The following is a 14,456-nucleotide window of genomic DNA, read 5'->3' on the forward strand; positions in this document are numbered from 1 at the left end:
GCACACTGTTCAGCACCATTCAAAACTCATCAGATACTGACACAGTCCGTGTCCATATGCAGCAAGACCTGGACAACATTCAGACTTGGGCTGACAAGTGGCAAGTAACATTCGCACCACACAAGTGCCAGGCAATGACCATCTCCAACAAGCGAGACTCTAACCATCTCCCCTTGACATTCAATGGCATTACCATCGCTGAATCCCCCACTATCAACATCCTGGGGAAATGTAAGAAGTCACACAACACCAGGTTATAGTCCAACAGCTTTATTTGAAATCACAAGCTTTCGGAGCGCTGCTCCTTCTTCAGGTGAAGTAGAGAAATGCATAAAGACACAGCTTATATAGTCAGAGAATCATGTCAGATGTTTACAGGTAACCTTTCCAACTGCCATTTATCGCACCTCGGCAGAGAGATAGGGCCAGAAATTCCAGAACGGGGCTTGCAGCGCGTGCAAGCCCCGTATTTGCACTTACCCCGCGCTCCTGCCGATCAGCTCCAGGGACGCCTGCACTTCCAGAAATTGAAACAAGAATCCCGGGCAGCGTATGACGTCACGCCGCCCAGGAGCGCAGCCAGCGCGGATCCAGGAGCGTGCAGTGTAAGTGAGACACGCCCCTTAAGGTCTCATTGTAGCAGGACACGCCCCCAATCACTCCAAGCAGCTGCACAGGACTTTGGAGTTACACAGCTGCAGGGAAAGTAAGTTATCTGCTATTTTATGAATGTTTTGTGAACTTTTGTAAAATTTTAAAAACATTTAAATGATTTTGATGACTCTTACATAGTTTTAAAGACAATTGGAGCTATTTAAGCAATTTTTAAAGCCTTGAAAACATTCTATTAATTCTTTGCAGTTAATTAGCAAAGTGAAATGGCTGGAATTAGCACAATTAACGTGATTAAAAGAAGTCAGAACTTCACTGATGATGACCTCAGCAATCTCCTCAACGAGGTGGAGGCGAGGCGCCCGCGCATCATTGGGAATGAGCAGTCGAGAGCTCCGCGAAAAGTTCAGACGGCAGCGTGGTCGGAAGTTGCAGAAGCTGTCAGCGCGACCTCCACCATTCCACGTACAGCGGAACAATGCCACAAGAAATTAAGTGACATTCTCCGATCTGTCAGGGTTTGTGCAGCTATAACTAAAGTGTACTGTAACATTGCTTAGAATTTAAGTTAGCCAGATCTATAAAGGCTTTCTTTTACAGCAGTCAATTTACTTCTTGGTAAAGTCACCTGAGGTAGCAATAAAACTTTATGGCTTTGGGGCCATCTCAAGGATACCTAATGTTCTGTTATCTTGATTGCATTGCTAGTAGCTGTAAAACTTCAATGAAAGATGTAAAGAAACACCCAGGCCAGTCTTCAAAGCCTTCGCTGTCCCATGTCAGAAATGCAGCTGTGTGATTCTCTTATTTATGCTGCAATTTCAGAGTAAAAGTGCTCACAACTCCAGGGAACGCACACTCACAGGAGGTGGTGTTGCCATGCTGAGGGTTTTGACCGAACATGAGGAACGGGTGCAGCAGATGTACGAATTTGCTAGCAATCGCCCCGCAGATGCATCTGAAACAGGCATTTCTGACCCTCAATGTGAGTTGGCCTGGGCAGCCATATGTTAAATAAGGTTAGGTGTGTGCTGAATATCTGTGATGTGGCACATCGTGTTTTACTTTAGCAAATGTTTTCTGCTTCCTTCCCACAGCTGGACCGAGTACCTCTCACACACGGGATGAGCAGTGCGTGGAGTCAGCGGCCACAGAGGGCAATGGGGAAGGTTTTTCTGATGCAATGGCAGCAGTTGCTGAGGTGGTTGAGGAACAGGTGCAACCTGTCCTATGTCAGCAGGTGCAGCAGGAGTGTACAGACCCTGTGTCGGTGGCCACTATCTCACCATCTCCTGGCCCTTGTGGTTCTGAGCTAGTCAATGATGACTGTAGCTCCACAGGCAGACACCAAATGGGCACTTCAGTGCAGGTGGGAGTAGCTGAGGCACAGCAGCACCTGCAAGAGGACCAGCAAGATATTGCAGGTTTAAGCCAATTGCTGACCTCTCTCACTGAGAAGGAAGTAGATGATAGAGACCATTTCAGGCAGGGAATGGAGAACGTTGGCATTACACTAAATCAGATATCATCGCAGTTTGGGGTGCTTAATGATAATTATCTTACAAAGACATCGCAGTTGGATAATTCTATTCATCAGATATCTTCACATTTGGGGATACTTAATGAAACAATGATTGCAATGCTTAATTCGCGTGTATGTAACAGTACTGGCATAACGCTGATTCCAGCACAAATGCCCTCCCCAGGTCACAGTGCAGAGCCACTGTGGTCCCAGGAGCAAGCAGCTGCGCCAGTCTTGATGCAGGGCAGCGTAGAAATGCCTCAGCATCAACCCTTTCCTCAAGCCGCTGCTGAAGAGCAGGATCAATCTGACAGGGCCATTGCAAGTAGATCTGGAGGGCTCCAGTCACGGGTACTGAAAAGGCGCAGGAAACGTTAGAGTGTCACTTTCAGCTCACTCACTCTGCCACCTTCAACCCTCTGTCACACAGGCCAGTTGGCAAATCGTTAAATTGTTAGATTTTTCACTTTATTTAAATGTTAAATTTTTAATTACATATTTAAATTCAAGTGTTTTTTTATGAAGGAAAGGACACCCAGTAAGCAATGTTGAAAGAATTTAAACATTTATTTAACTTCAAAAACTTTTTCAACAAATGTTACAAAACTGTGAAATAGCTAGTTTGCACTTTGAATGTTTGTATTGCAGTAAGGAGGTAAAAATTACTGTAAAATGTTTACACATTATTTTTTAAAAGTTACCATTTTGCACGTTTGAAAACGTTGAAAGAGGTAGTTAGCATCTTTATTTTTGTTATATCACTACGAATCAAACACAAATAGTTAAACCTGTTTACAAAGTGATTTAAAAACTGTTAACATTAACATTTTTAAATTGCATTAAGTAGGGCATTAACATCCTTGAACGAAGAAAGACAAGTAACGACGAATTCTTTCCAGTTACACTTCCTCGATGTTCCTGTCCATAAATTTTTTTTTACGTTCATAAAAGTTACTTAAAATTTACAAGTTATTCACTTTATACATTGAAACTGAATGTGAAAAGTTTTTTATTATGCAATAAAAGGTCAATGTTGCACTTTAATATGTGTCTGCTTCTGTCTTTGCCTTGCGGGGGGAGGGTTAGGTACAGGGCATAACTACCACGTGAAGGTGTTGGCTACCAGCACTTCGCGAGCAGCCTTACATTCGGTGGCACTTGGTTCCTCTCCATGAGGCCTGGCAGCATGCACATTGCCATCGCCTTCATCCTCCACTTCAACAGGCAGCTGTTCCTCATTGTTAAGGGTCAGTCCTTCCTGCAGGGCAAGGTTGTGCAAAGCACAGCAGGCCAGCACAATCCTTGACACTTTCTGGTGAGAGTACTGCAAGGTCCCCCCTGACCTATCCAGGCACCGGAAGCGTGATTTCAGAACTCCTATTGTCCTCTCCACCACTTGACGTGTAGTCACGTGTGCACGGTTGTATCTCTCCTGAGATTGATTAATGGTGTTGCGGTAGGGGTTCATCAGCCATGGTTTTAGCGGGTAGCCCTTGTCACCCAGTATCCATGCGGATCCTGTAGGCAATTTCTTTAGAGCATCATACAATTTAGAGTTCCGGAGGACAAAGGAGTCATGATCACTTCCCCGGTGTCCAGAATTAACGTTTAGGATCCTCAGGTGCGCATCACATAATATCATTACATTCAATGAATGATACCCCTTCCTGTTAATGAATGTCACAGGTGCATCCTTGGGTGACTTCAGTGCAATATGTGTTCCATCGACGGCCCCAATCACTTTGGGGAATCCAGCAATGCGATGAAATGCTAAGGCCATCTCCTTCTGATGTCGAGTTGACAAGTCATAATGAATGAAATCTGAAATCCTACGGCAAATGGCTGCTGTGACCTGGTGAATGCAGACCCTCGCAGCATTCTTGGAGATGTTGCTTATGTCACCGGTGCCTGCTTGAAATGATCCACTTGCAAAGAAGTTCAATGCTGTGGTTACCTTCATGTTCACTGACAAGGCAGTGTGGATCTTCGAGCGTGGCTCCAAGTCTGCCTTCAACATGTCACATAGTCGGCCAATTGCCTCTTTACTGAAGCGCAGCCGCCTGATACACAACTCCTCGGACAGCATTTCAAATGATCGCCTCTCCCTGTAAACTCTGTTTGGTGGGTAGTTGTTCCTTCTGATCGGGAGACGTTCCTGGTTCCACAATCTTCCACGTTGTTCCCTAGCATTCCTATTTCTTTGCAGCAAATGCAGAAGTAGCATCAGGGCTAAATTTCTACAACAGGGCATTTTCCTCGCTCACAGGACTACTCCTCACACAGACGTACCTGTACGGAGTAAATGGAAATTGTTGTTACACTTCTTTTAATAAACTGAGTGCCTATAACATCAACTCTGGCTATGCCAGGAAGCATGCTTTTACGGCTTGCAAACACATCCTTCCCGCCTGATGAGTATCACAGACCTACATCTTATTCACTGAAAGGAAAACATACAGAAATGCACATCCTAAATGGAAAATATGCAGACATACAATCATACATACATAATTACTAAATATTACTGATGACTATTTCATTCTGTAAGCATTTCATTATTTTAAAAATACATTTAACATTTTATGAAAAAAAATTCAATGAGGCCTTGCCCACAGCCATTGCTCGTTCTAACTACAGTACTGCAAAACCGTTTTAAACAAAAAAAAAAGTTTTAACTTACCTCAGCCTTTCTTAAAATAAGTTTCCTCCCTTTCCCAAACAGAAATAGAAGACTTTCAGAAGCTCCAGGATAAAATGTTTCTTCCTCCGCAGCCAATGAACCACTTTACACTTGCTTTTTTTACGTGTAAGTTCTGAGGACTTACCCTCACGGATTTCATGAATGAAATCCACGAAGTTCGCTGCGCAAGCGCTGCCTGTGCAGTCGCACGCGCTCGAGGTCTGGAAATGCCGGCGTTCCCCGCATGCGCTGTTCCTGCTGAACGCCGGCATTTCCAACGGCCAGAAGCGTGAGTACCCCGAGCGCACTCATGCTTCTGGCCTGGAATTTCTGGCCCATAATCACAGCAGTCAAAGGTGTGAATGGTGTCCAAACAGGTCAGTCAGGGAAACATTACATCAAAGAACAATGAGGTGGGGTCACAAGGGGTCAAATATTGCAGATGCTGGGGTCTGTATGAAAAACAAAAAAAGACAAAAAACATTTTTTTTTTTTTTTTTGGCTGGAAATCACAGCAGGTCCGGCCGCATCTGTGTAGAGAGAACAAGCCAATGTCGACTCGAGTCTGGATGACCCTGCATCAGGTGGGGTTACATGTAGCGTTCCCCTCCAAGCCACACACCATCCTGGGGGTTACCATTGATCAGAAACTGAACTGGACCAGCCATATAAATACTGTGGCTACAAGAGCAGGCCAGAGGCTTGGAATTCTGCGGTGAGTGTCTCACCTCCTGACTCCCCAAAGCCTTTCCACCATCTACAAGGCACAAGTCAGGAGTGTGATGGAATACTCTCCACTTGCCTGGATGAGTGCAGCTCCAACAACACTCAAGAAGCTCGACACCATTCAGGATAAAGCAGCCCGCTTGATTGGCACTCCATCCACCACCTTCAACATTCACTCCCTCCACCACCGGTGCACTGTGGCTGCAGTGTGTACCATCTACAAGATGCACTGCAGCAACTCGCCGAAGCTCCTTCAACAGCACCTTCCAAACCCGCGACCTCTACCACCTAGAAGGACAAGGGCAGCAGACGCATGGGAACATCACCACCTACAAGTTCCCCTCCAAGCCACACACCATCCTGACTTGGAAGTATATTGCCGATCCTTCACTGTCGCTGGGCCAAAATCCTGGAACTCCCTTCCTAACAGCACTGTGGGAGTACCTTCACCATATGGACTGCAGCGGTTCAAGAAGGCGGCTCACCGCCATCTTCTCAAGGGCAATTAGGGATGGGCACTAAATGCAGGCCTAGCCAGCGACGCCCACATCCCGTGAATGAATTTTTTTAAAATTCTGGCCTCTTGCGTATTCCCCGATATTCATCACACCGCCATTGGTGGCCGCGCCTTCAGCTGCCTAGGCCCTAAGCTCTGGAATCCCTTCCCTACACCTCTCCGCCTTGCTAACTCTCTCTCTTCTCCTTTAAGACACTCCTTAAAACCTAACTCTTTGACCAAGCTGTTGGCCACTTGTCCTAATATCTCCTTCTGTGGCTCGGTGTCAAATGTTATCTGATTCCGCTCCTGTGGAGCACCGAGGGACGATTTACTACATTAAAGGCGCTGTATAGAGGCAAGTTGTTGTTGAGGTTGTAAATCAGATTTACTCCTGAAGTCTGTAGCTTTGGTTTGAGATTCAAGATTTTGCCGAAGTAACAATTGTCTATTGTAGCCAAGTCTGGCATAAACTGTGCTGACTGCAATGCACTGTACATGGATTAACTGATTGGAATGAGCATTAGACTGGATTGCCAGCCGTTGCTACTTTATTCAGCGGTTTTTCATTAACATGGTAATGTGATGTGGGATGTGGGGAATTTGAATGTAAGTAATTATGTAATATTAGATCTTCAGCAGCATTTCAACTGAGACAGGGCTTCATGAGAAGAAGAAACACAGGATAATTTTAATGAATGGAAAATTGGGATTCCCAATATCTATTCCCACCAGGCGAGGTTCCAATCCTCATTCATAACACATACCCTTAATTATGAAGGCCTGGTGACTATTTATTGGCGCTAACACAAGTGCCAATATATGTTTGGCTGCATCAAACTCCTCATAGGAATAGGTGGCTTATGTGTTACAACAAGAAGCCTCAGTTCAAGAGGCACTGGGAGAACTGAGGCCGCTTAAAGCAGTCATTCTTATCGTCTGTATTGTCGATAACTGCCTGACCTGTACAACAACAACAACGTGCACTTATATAGCACCTTTAACGTAACAAAAAACCGTCCCAAGGCGCTTCACAGGAGCGTTATCAATTTGAAGGTTGCCTGCTCCTTTGTCATGTTCCTGCGCAGGGTGCACCATACCTTGAGGATTGGGAGCAGTTTAGGATTCAACAAAGGAGGACAAAGGGATTAAATAAGAGGGGGAAAATAGAGTATGAGAGTAAGCTTTCAGGGAACATAAAAACTGACTGTAAAAGCTTTTATAGATATGTGAAGAGAAAAAGATTGGTGAAGTCAAGCGCAGGTCCCTTGCAGTCAGAATCAGGGGAATTTATAATGGGGAACAAAGAAATGGCTGACCAATTAAATACATACTTTGGTTCTGTCTGTTGTGTATGTAATATGTATGTTACTTTAAACCTATGGCCAGGGCAGCACTACTTTGTAGGGCGTAGTGATACCATAGTACCACTCCTGGCCATAGGGGTATAAATAGTACTGTGGGTACTGATCTCCCCTCAGTTCCCGCCTGTTGGTATGAAGTAAAGACCTAAGTTGAACCTTCCAAGCTGTCTCCTCATTATTGTATTAAGTATAGTCACATACTTTACACTGGCGATGAGTTACGTTCAAACTCACCAGTACACGGTGCAACAAGGATCGGTAGCAGTACGGAGAGAGAAGGAGAGAAGCTTCTTACCAGCCAGCCTGCAGAGTCCAGCGTCGACCGAAGGAGGCCGCCCAGTTTGGGAGGAGCGGCAGCAATGGAGCGAGAGAGAGAGGTTTCCAGCGGAGGCTGCAGCAGCTGAGAGAAGAGGCTGAACGGGCGCTCCAGACACGGGGCAAAAGTCCACCCAGGGCCAGGTAAACTGCAATCCTTCCCGGGGAACGCGAGCTGCAAGGGCCAGAACGGGCAGGCGATCTGGGGAACAAACAGAGCCACGAGGACTAGCGGGCCACGAGAGGGGAAGGTCGTTGTAATAGCGGCGGTGGCAATAACGGGAGCTGCAAGAAAAAAAAACGACGCTGGAGAGAGGCCGTTGACAGCAGAGGGAAAAAAGGCGGGAAAAGCGCCATCTAGTGGACAAAGGTGAAAAGTTTTGCTCTTCAGCAGTTTAACATTTTTTTTTAAAAACAGCGCCATCTAGTAGACAAAAGGGGGAAAGTTTTTCTCTTCAGCAGTTTAAAATAAAAACAAACGCCATCTAGTGGAAAAAGGCAGGAAAACCTCTTCAGCAGATTTTAAAATGTCCAGCGAAGCTTGGTTGTCAGAATTTGTTGCGGACACAGAAGAATGGGACGCATATGTCGAAAGGCATGAACTTTATTGCGTAGTAAACAAGGTGAAAGATGACGAAAAGGCAGCAACCTTATTAAATTCTATGGGGGCAAAAACATACGGTCTGCTGAGGAATCTTCTTACTCCAGAAAAGCCAGCAGACAAAACGTATGCCCAAATTGTTGATACGTTATCCTAAGCCACCATTTATAGCGGAAAGGTACCGCTTCTACAGACGCGACCAAAGGAATGATGAGTCGCAGGCAGCCTATTTGGCTGAGCTCAGACGGTTGTCCAAACATTGCCAGTTTGGAGCCTTTTTGGCGGAAGCGATCAGAGACAGATTTGTCTGTGGCATGTTAAATGAGAGTACACGAAAACGGTTGCTGGCCAAGAAACAGCTCAGCCTAGATCAGGCGATGGAAATAGCATCATCAGATGAAGCAGCAGCACAGGGTGCTGCTCAAATACGACAAAACACAACCGGCTATGACACCCATGAGGTGACATTTCACAAAGGTAAATGCTACCGTTGTGGCAAAACCACCCACGACCAAAGTAATTGTTGGTTTCATGATAAAATATGCCGGCAGTGTGGGAAAAAGGGGCATATAGCGAAAGTTTGTCGGTCGGGTACGAAACCCAATAGTGGGGGCAATCCGAGCAGTACCAAGGCAAGGACAAAAATACATAAGATATCTGACAGTAGCTCAGACGAGTCACAGGAAGGCACAAAAGCAGAGCCTAAAGGTCTGGGATGTCTCAAGTTATATGGTGTAGACAAAACGGAGGACCACAGCACAATGTGGGTTAAAATGAAGGTAGCAGGCATCGAAGTTAATATGGAGCTGGACACGGGTTCAGCCCTATCAGTAATTAATGAACAAGATTATAACAGGCTGTTCAAACGCATTCCCTTAAAGGATACCGAAATCAAATTAAAAACATATACGGGACAAAAAGTTTACCCGAAGGGAAAAATGCAAGTAACAGTTAAATACAACAGCAGAAAAGTGCCAGGACTTTATTTATACATCCTACCAAACGGTGGACCACCACTTTTGGGTAGGGAATGGATAAGAAAAATCCATTTCGACTGGAAGTCGATACACAAGATAAAAGTAGAAACCACCAAGGATGATACAACCATTACAAGCAGGCTGTCAAAAATATTGGCAAAAACGCCAGAGGTGTTCCAACAAGGGCTGGGGACCTTAAAGGACATTAGAGCAAAAATAACTATTGCTCAAGACGCAAACCCCAAGTTTTGTAAGGCCAGACCGGTGCCTTACGCCATTCGGCCAGCTGTGGAAGCAGAACTGGATGCCTTAGAGAGTGCAGGTGTCCTTACAAAGATTGAGTGGAGTGAGTGGGCCACGCTCATCGTCCCAGTTATAAAGAAATCTGCAAATAACACGCCGGGGGAACCAAAGAAGGTTCGCATTTGCGGGGATTTTAAGATAACTATTAACCCAGCCCTGCACACGGTACAGTATCCGCTGCCGCGGATAGAGGACATATTCGCATCGTTAGCTGGGGGTAGACACTTTACGAAGATTGACCTTTGTCAAGCTTATTTACAGATGGAGGTGAAGCAGGACTCGAAAAAGCTCCTAACGATTAACACACACAAGGGATTGTACCAGTACAATCGCCTGGTATTTGGTGTGGCGTCCGCCCCAGCAATATGGCAGAGGACCATGGAACAGGTCCTACAGGGCATTCCAGGAACGCAGTGCTACCTGGATGACATCCTGATGACAGGACAAACGGATAACGACCACCTCGCTAACCTGGAGCGAGTACTTCTGCGGTTGCAACAATACGGACTCAGGGCGAACAAGCAGAAATGTGAGTTTTTCCAGGAACGTATCTCATACTGTGGTCACATTATAGATAAGGAAGGCCTGCATAAGTCCCCGGAAAAGATCGAGGCAGTAGTGAAGGCCCCGCCCCCTGAGAATGTATCTCAGTTACGATCATTCTTAGGCCTTATAAACTATTACCATAAGTTCCTCCCGAACTTATCGTCCATTTTACATCCACTAAATTCATTGCTGCAAAAGGGAGTCTCCTGGAATTGGGATGAAGCATGTGAGGCTGCTTTTAAAAAGGGTAAACAACTCATTACATCAAAGGAAGTGCTCGCACACTTTGACCCAAAAATGCCAATGAGGTTGGCATGTGACGCCTCCCCGTATGGTATAGGGGCAGTGTTGTCACACAAATTTCCCAATGGGACGGAGAGGCCAATAGCATTTGCCTCAAGGTCGTTAACTACAGCCGAAAGAAACTACGCGCAAATCGACAGGGAGGCCCTCAGTCTGGTGTGGGGTGTAAAAAAATTCCACCACTATCTACATGGGCAACGTTTCACACTACTGACGGATCATCAACCGTTGGTGTCCATATTTAATCCAACAAAAGGGGTGCCCCTGATGACGGCCCAAAGGCTACAGAGATGGTCACTGTTCTTAGGAGCACACCAGTACCTTATCGAATATAAGGGTACCAAACAGCATGGCAATGCGGATGGCCTGTCGCGGCTACCATTGCCTGCCGAGATCGAAGAGATAGTACAGGACCCCGTGGAAATATATCATACGGCTGTTATGGAACACTTGCCCATCACCAGCCAATGTATCGAGCGGGAAACACAGAACGACCCGACACTGGCAAGGGTTTACGAATTGACCATGAAAGGCTGGCCGGCGCAGGGTGACGCATCATTGCCGGCGTTTTCGGAAAGGAAAGACCAGTTGTCTGTCTGCCGGGGCACATTGATGTGCGGAGCCAGGGTGGTGGTCCCTCAAAAATTACAACATAAAGTGTTGCGGGACTTACACGAAGGTCATCTGGGGGGTGTCAAAATGAAAAGCCTCGCCAGAGCCTACGTCTGGTGGCCCGGCATTGACAGGGACATCGAGGAAGTAGCAAAAGCATGCCAAGGGTGCCAGATGGTACAGAACGTACCACCCCAAGCCCCACTACATCCGTGGGAGTGGCCCTCAACGCCGTGGCAAAGGATCCACGTGGACTTCGCTGGGCCCTTCCTGGATGCGATGTTCCTTATTGTAGTGGACGCCCACTCAAAATGGCCGGAGGTCATAAAGATGTCATCAACGACAGCCGAAAAGACGGTCGCAGCCTTAAGGACCATTTTTGCCCGAAACGGGGTGCCCGAGCAAGTCTGTTCGGACAATGGGCCACAATTTGTGGCAGAAGAATTTCAAGCATTCCTAAAAAGGAATGGAGTGCGACATTATACGTCCGCACCATATCATCCGGCTACAAATGGGCTGGCAGAGCGATTTGTACAGACTTTTAAAAAGGCCATCAAGGCGATGGGGGAGGAAAGGTTGCCACTACAACACAAGGTGGACAATTTCCTATTCGCGTACCGTAATGCTGCACATACGGTGACCAACCAGGCCCCCGCCGTCATGTTCTTTAATAGAAGGTTAAGGTCTCGCCTCGAATTGCTCAGACCAAACATCCGGAGAGATGTGGAAAACCGAGTATTTCGTAGGGCTCCTGACAGACAGACACGGAGCTTCGAGGTGGGGCAGCAAGTGTTGGCCCGTGATTATAGAAATGAAAAGTGGCGGTCTGGTACGATAAAGGCCCGCCAGGGACCCTTGATGTACACAGTGGATACAGGGGACGGCATAATCAGACGACATGCTGATCAACTTGTGGAGTCCAGAAACCCAACTGATTCACTACCTCAAACGTCTCAGCACATTGTTCCAGCGGAATCACGGCCCAGCTCATCGCTACAGAAGTCTCAGGATTGCGAGGAGTTCATCACTCCAGTGAGCTCCACGGCACAGGATGTGCCATCAGACACCGACGACTCCAGCGATGAAGTGGTGACGGAAGTACCGCCGCCTACACCGAGACCGACTAGAGAAAGACGTTATCCTAGTCGAGACAGGAGGCCTCCTCAGAGACTGAATCTATAACATGTTTCTTTTTATATATATATATAGGTAGACAACTCTGATGTAAATATGTTATGTATGTTGTGTTACCAAATGTTATTAGCCCTAGTTATGGTGTATCTGTTGATTTAATTGCACGGGTACGTTTTAATTAAAAGGGGAGGAATGTTGTGTATGTAATATGTATGTTACTTTAAACCTATGGCCAGGGCAGCACTACTTTGTAGGGCGTAGTGATACCGTAGTACCACTCCTGGCCATAGGGGTATAAATAGTACTGTGGGTACTGATCTCCCCTCAGTTCCCGCCTGTTGGTATGAAGTAAAGACCTAAGTTGAACCTTCCAAGCTGTCTCCTCATTATTGTATTAAGTATAGTCACATACTTTACACTGTCTTCACAAAGGAGGACACAAATAACCTCCCAGAGATGTCGGGGAACATAGGGTCTAATGAAAGGGAGGAACTGATAGAAATCAGTATTTGTAGGGAAATGGTGTTAGGGAAATTGACGGGACTGAAGGCCGATAAATCCCCAGGGCCTGATACTCTACATCCTAGGGTACTTAAGGAAGTGGCCCTAGAAATAGTAGATGCATTGCTGGTCATCTTCCAAAATTCGATAGACACTGGAACAGTACCCATGGATTGGCGCGTAGCTAATATTACCCCACTATTCAAAAAAGGTGGTAGAGAGAAAATGGGGAATTACAGACTGGTAAGCCTGACATCGGTAGTGGGGAAAATGCTAGAGTCCATTATAAAAGATGTAATAGCAGAGCACTTGGAAAACAGTGACCAGATCGGATAAAGTCAACATGGATTTACAAAAGGTAAATCGTGCTTGACTAATCTACTGGAATTTTTTGAGGATGTAACTGGTAAAATATATAAGGGAGAACCAGTGGATGTGGTGTATTTGGACTTTCAGAAGGCTTTCGATAAGGTCCCGCATAAGAGATTAGCGTGTAAAGTTAAGGCACATGGGATTGGGGGCAAGGTATTGACTTGGATAGAGAACTGGTTGGCAGACAGGAAACAAAGAGTTGGAATAAACGGCTCTTTTTCCGAGTGGCAGGCAGTGACTAGTGGGGTACCGCAGGGATCGGTCCTTGGACCCCAGCTATTTCACAATATATATTAATGATCTGGACGAGGGAACTAGATGTAATATCTCCAAGTTTGCAGACGACACAAAGCTGGGTGGGCGTGTGTGCTGTGAAGAGGATGCCGAGAAACTCCAGTGTGATTTGGACAGGTTGGGTGATTGGGCAAAAGCATGGCAGATGCAATATAACATGGATAAATGCGAGGTTATCCACTTTGGCGTCAAAAACAGGAAGGCAGATTATTATCTGAATGGCAATAGATTGGGAAAAGGGGAAGTGCAATGAGACCTGGGTGTCCTTGTGCACCAGTCGCTGAAGGTAAGCATGCAGGTGCAGCAGGCGGTTAAGAAGGCAAATGGTATGTTGGCCTTCGTAGCGAGAGGGTTCGAGTACAGGAGCAAGGATGTCTTGCTACAGTTGTACAGGGCCTTGGTGAGACCACACCTTGAGTATTGTGTGCAGTTTTGGTCGCCTTATCTGAGGAAGGATGTTCTTGCCATGGAAGGAGTGCAGCAAAGATTCACCAGGCTGATACCTGGGATGGCAGGAATGACGTATGAGGAGAGATTGGGTCGACTGGGCTTGTACTCGCTGGAGTTTAGAAGAATGAGAGGGGATCTCATTGAAACTTATAAAATTCTAACAGGACTAGACAGACTAGATGCTGGAAGGATGTTCCCAATGGTCGGGGAGTCCAGAACCAGGGGTCACAGTCTAAGGATAAGTGGTAAGCCATTTAGGACAGAGATGAGGAGGAATTTCTTCACCCAGAGAGTGGTGAACCTGTGGAATTCTCTACCACAGAAGGTAGTAGAGGCCAATTCATTAAATATATTCAAGAAGGAGTTGGATATATTTCTTAAGGCTAAAGGGATCAAGGGATATGGAGAGAAGGCAGGGACCGGGTACTGAATTTGGATGATCAGCCATGATCTCATTGAATGGCGGAGCAGGCTCGAGGGGCCGAATGGCCTACTCCTGCTCCTATCTTCTATGTTTCTATGTACAGCTAAGCTGTCCTCACCAACTCCGAGTATGGCCATCTCCACATCCCAGTCGCACTGGTGCCTGCAGCGGTCCTGGCGCGGTTTTCCCTTGTGATTGGGGAATTGGTCCTACTCTACCTTTCT

At 46.3% G+C, this 14,456-nt stretch overlaps 2 protein-coding genes across 2 annotated transcripts in view; one reads left to right on the forward strand and one right to left on the reverse strand.

Moving 5' to 3' along the window:
* The window catches only part of LOC147116977 (uncharacterized), a 61,197-nt gene that overhangs the window by 22,309 nt on the left and 24,432 nt on the right, over positions 1 to 14,456 (reverse strand). The gene's annotated exons all lie outside the window — the stretch shown is intronic.
* Positions 675 to 3,178, forward strand: LOC147116978 (uncharacterized). Its single transcript, XM_085987486.1, has 2 exons — positions 675 to 1,597; positions 1,710 to 3,178. The coding sequence occupies exons 1-2, from the start codon at positions 1,423 to 1,425 to the stop codon at positions 2,510 to 2,512; spliced, it is 978 nt and encodes a 325-aa protein (XP_085843612.1). The 5' UTR covers positions 675 to 1,422; the 3' UTR covers positions 2,513 to 3,178.

Source organism: Somniosus microcephalus, chromosome 5 (assembly GCF_052327205.1).
Source record: "Somniosus microcephalus isolate GS21.2 chromosome 5, FLI_Smic_1.0, whole genome shotgun sequence".
Classification (NCBI taxonomy): Eukaryota; Metazoa; Chordata; class Chondrichthyes; order Squaliformes; family Somniosidae; genus Somniosus; species Somniosus microcephalus.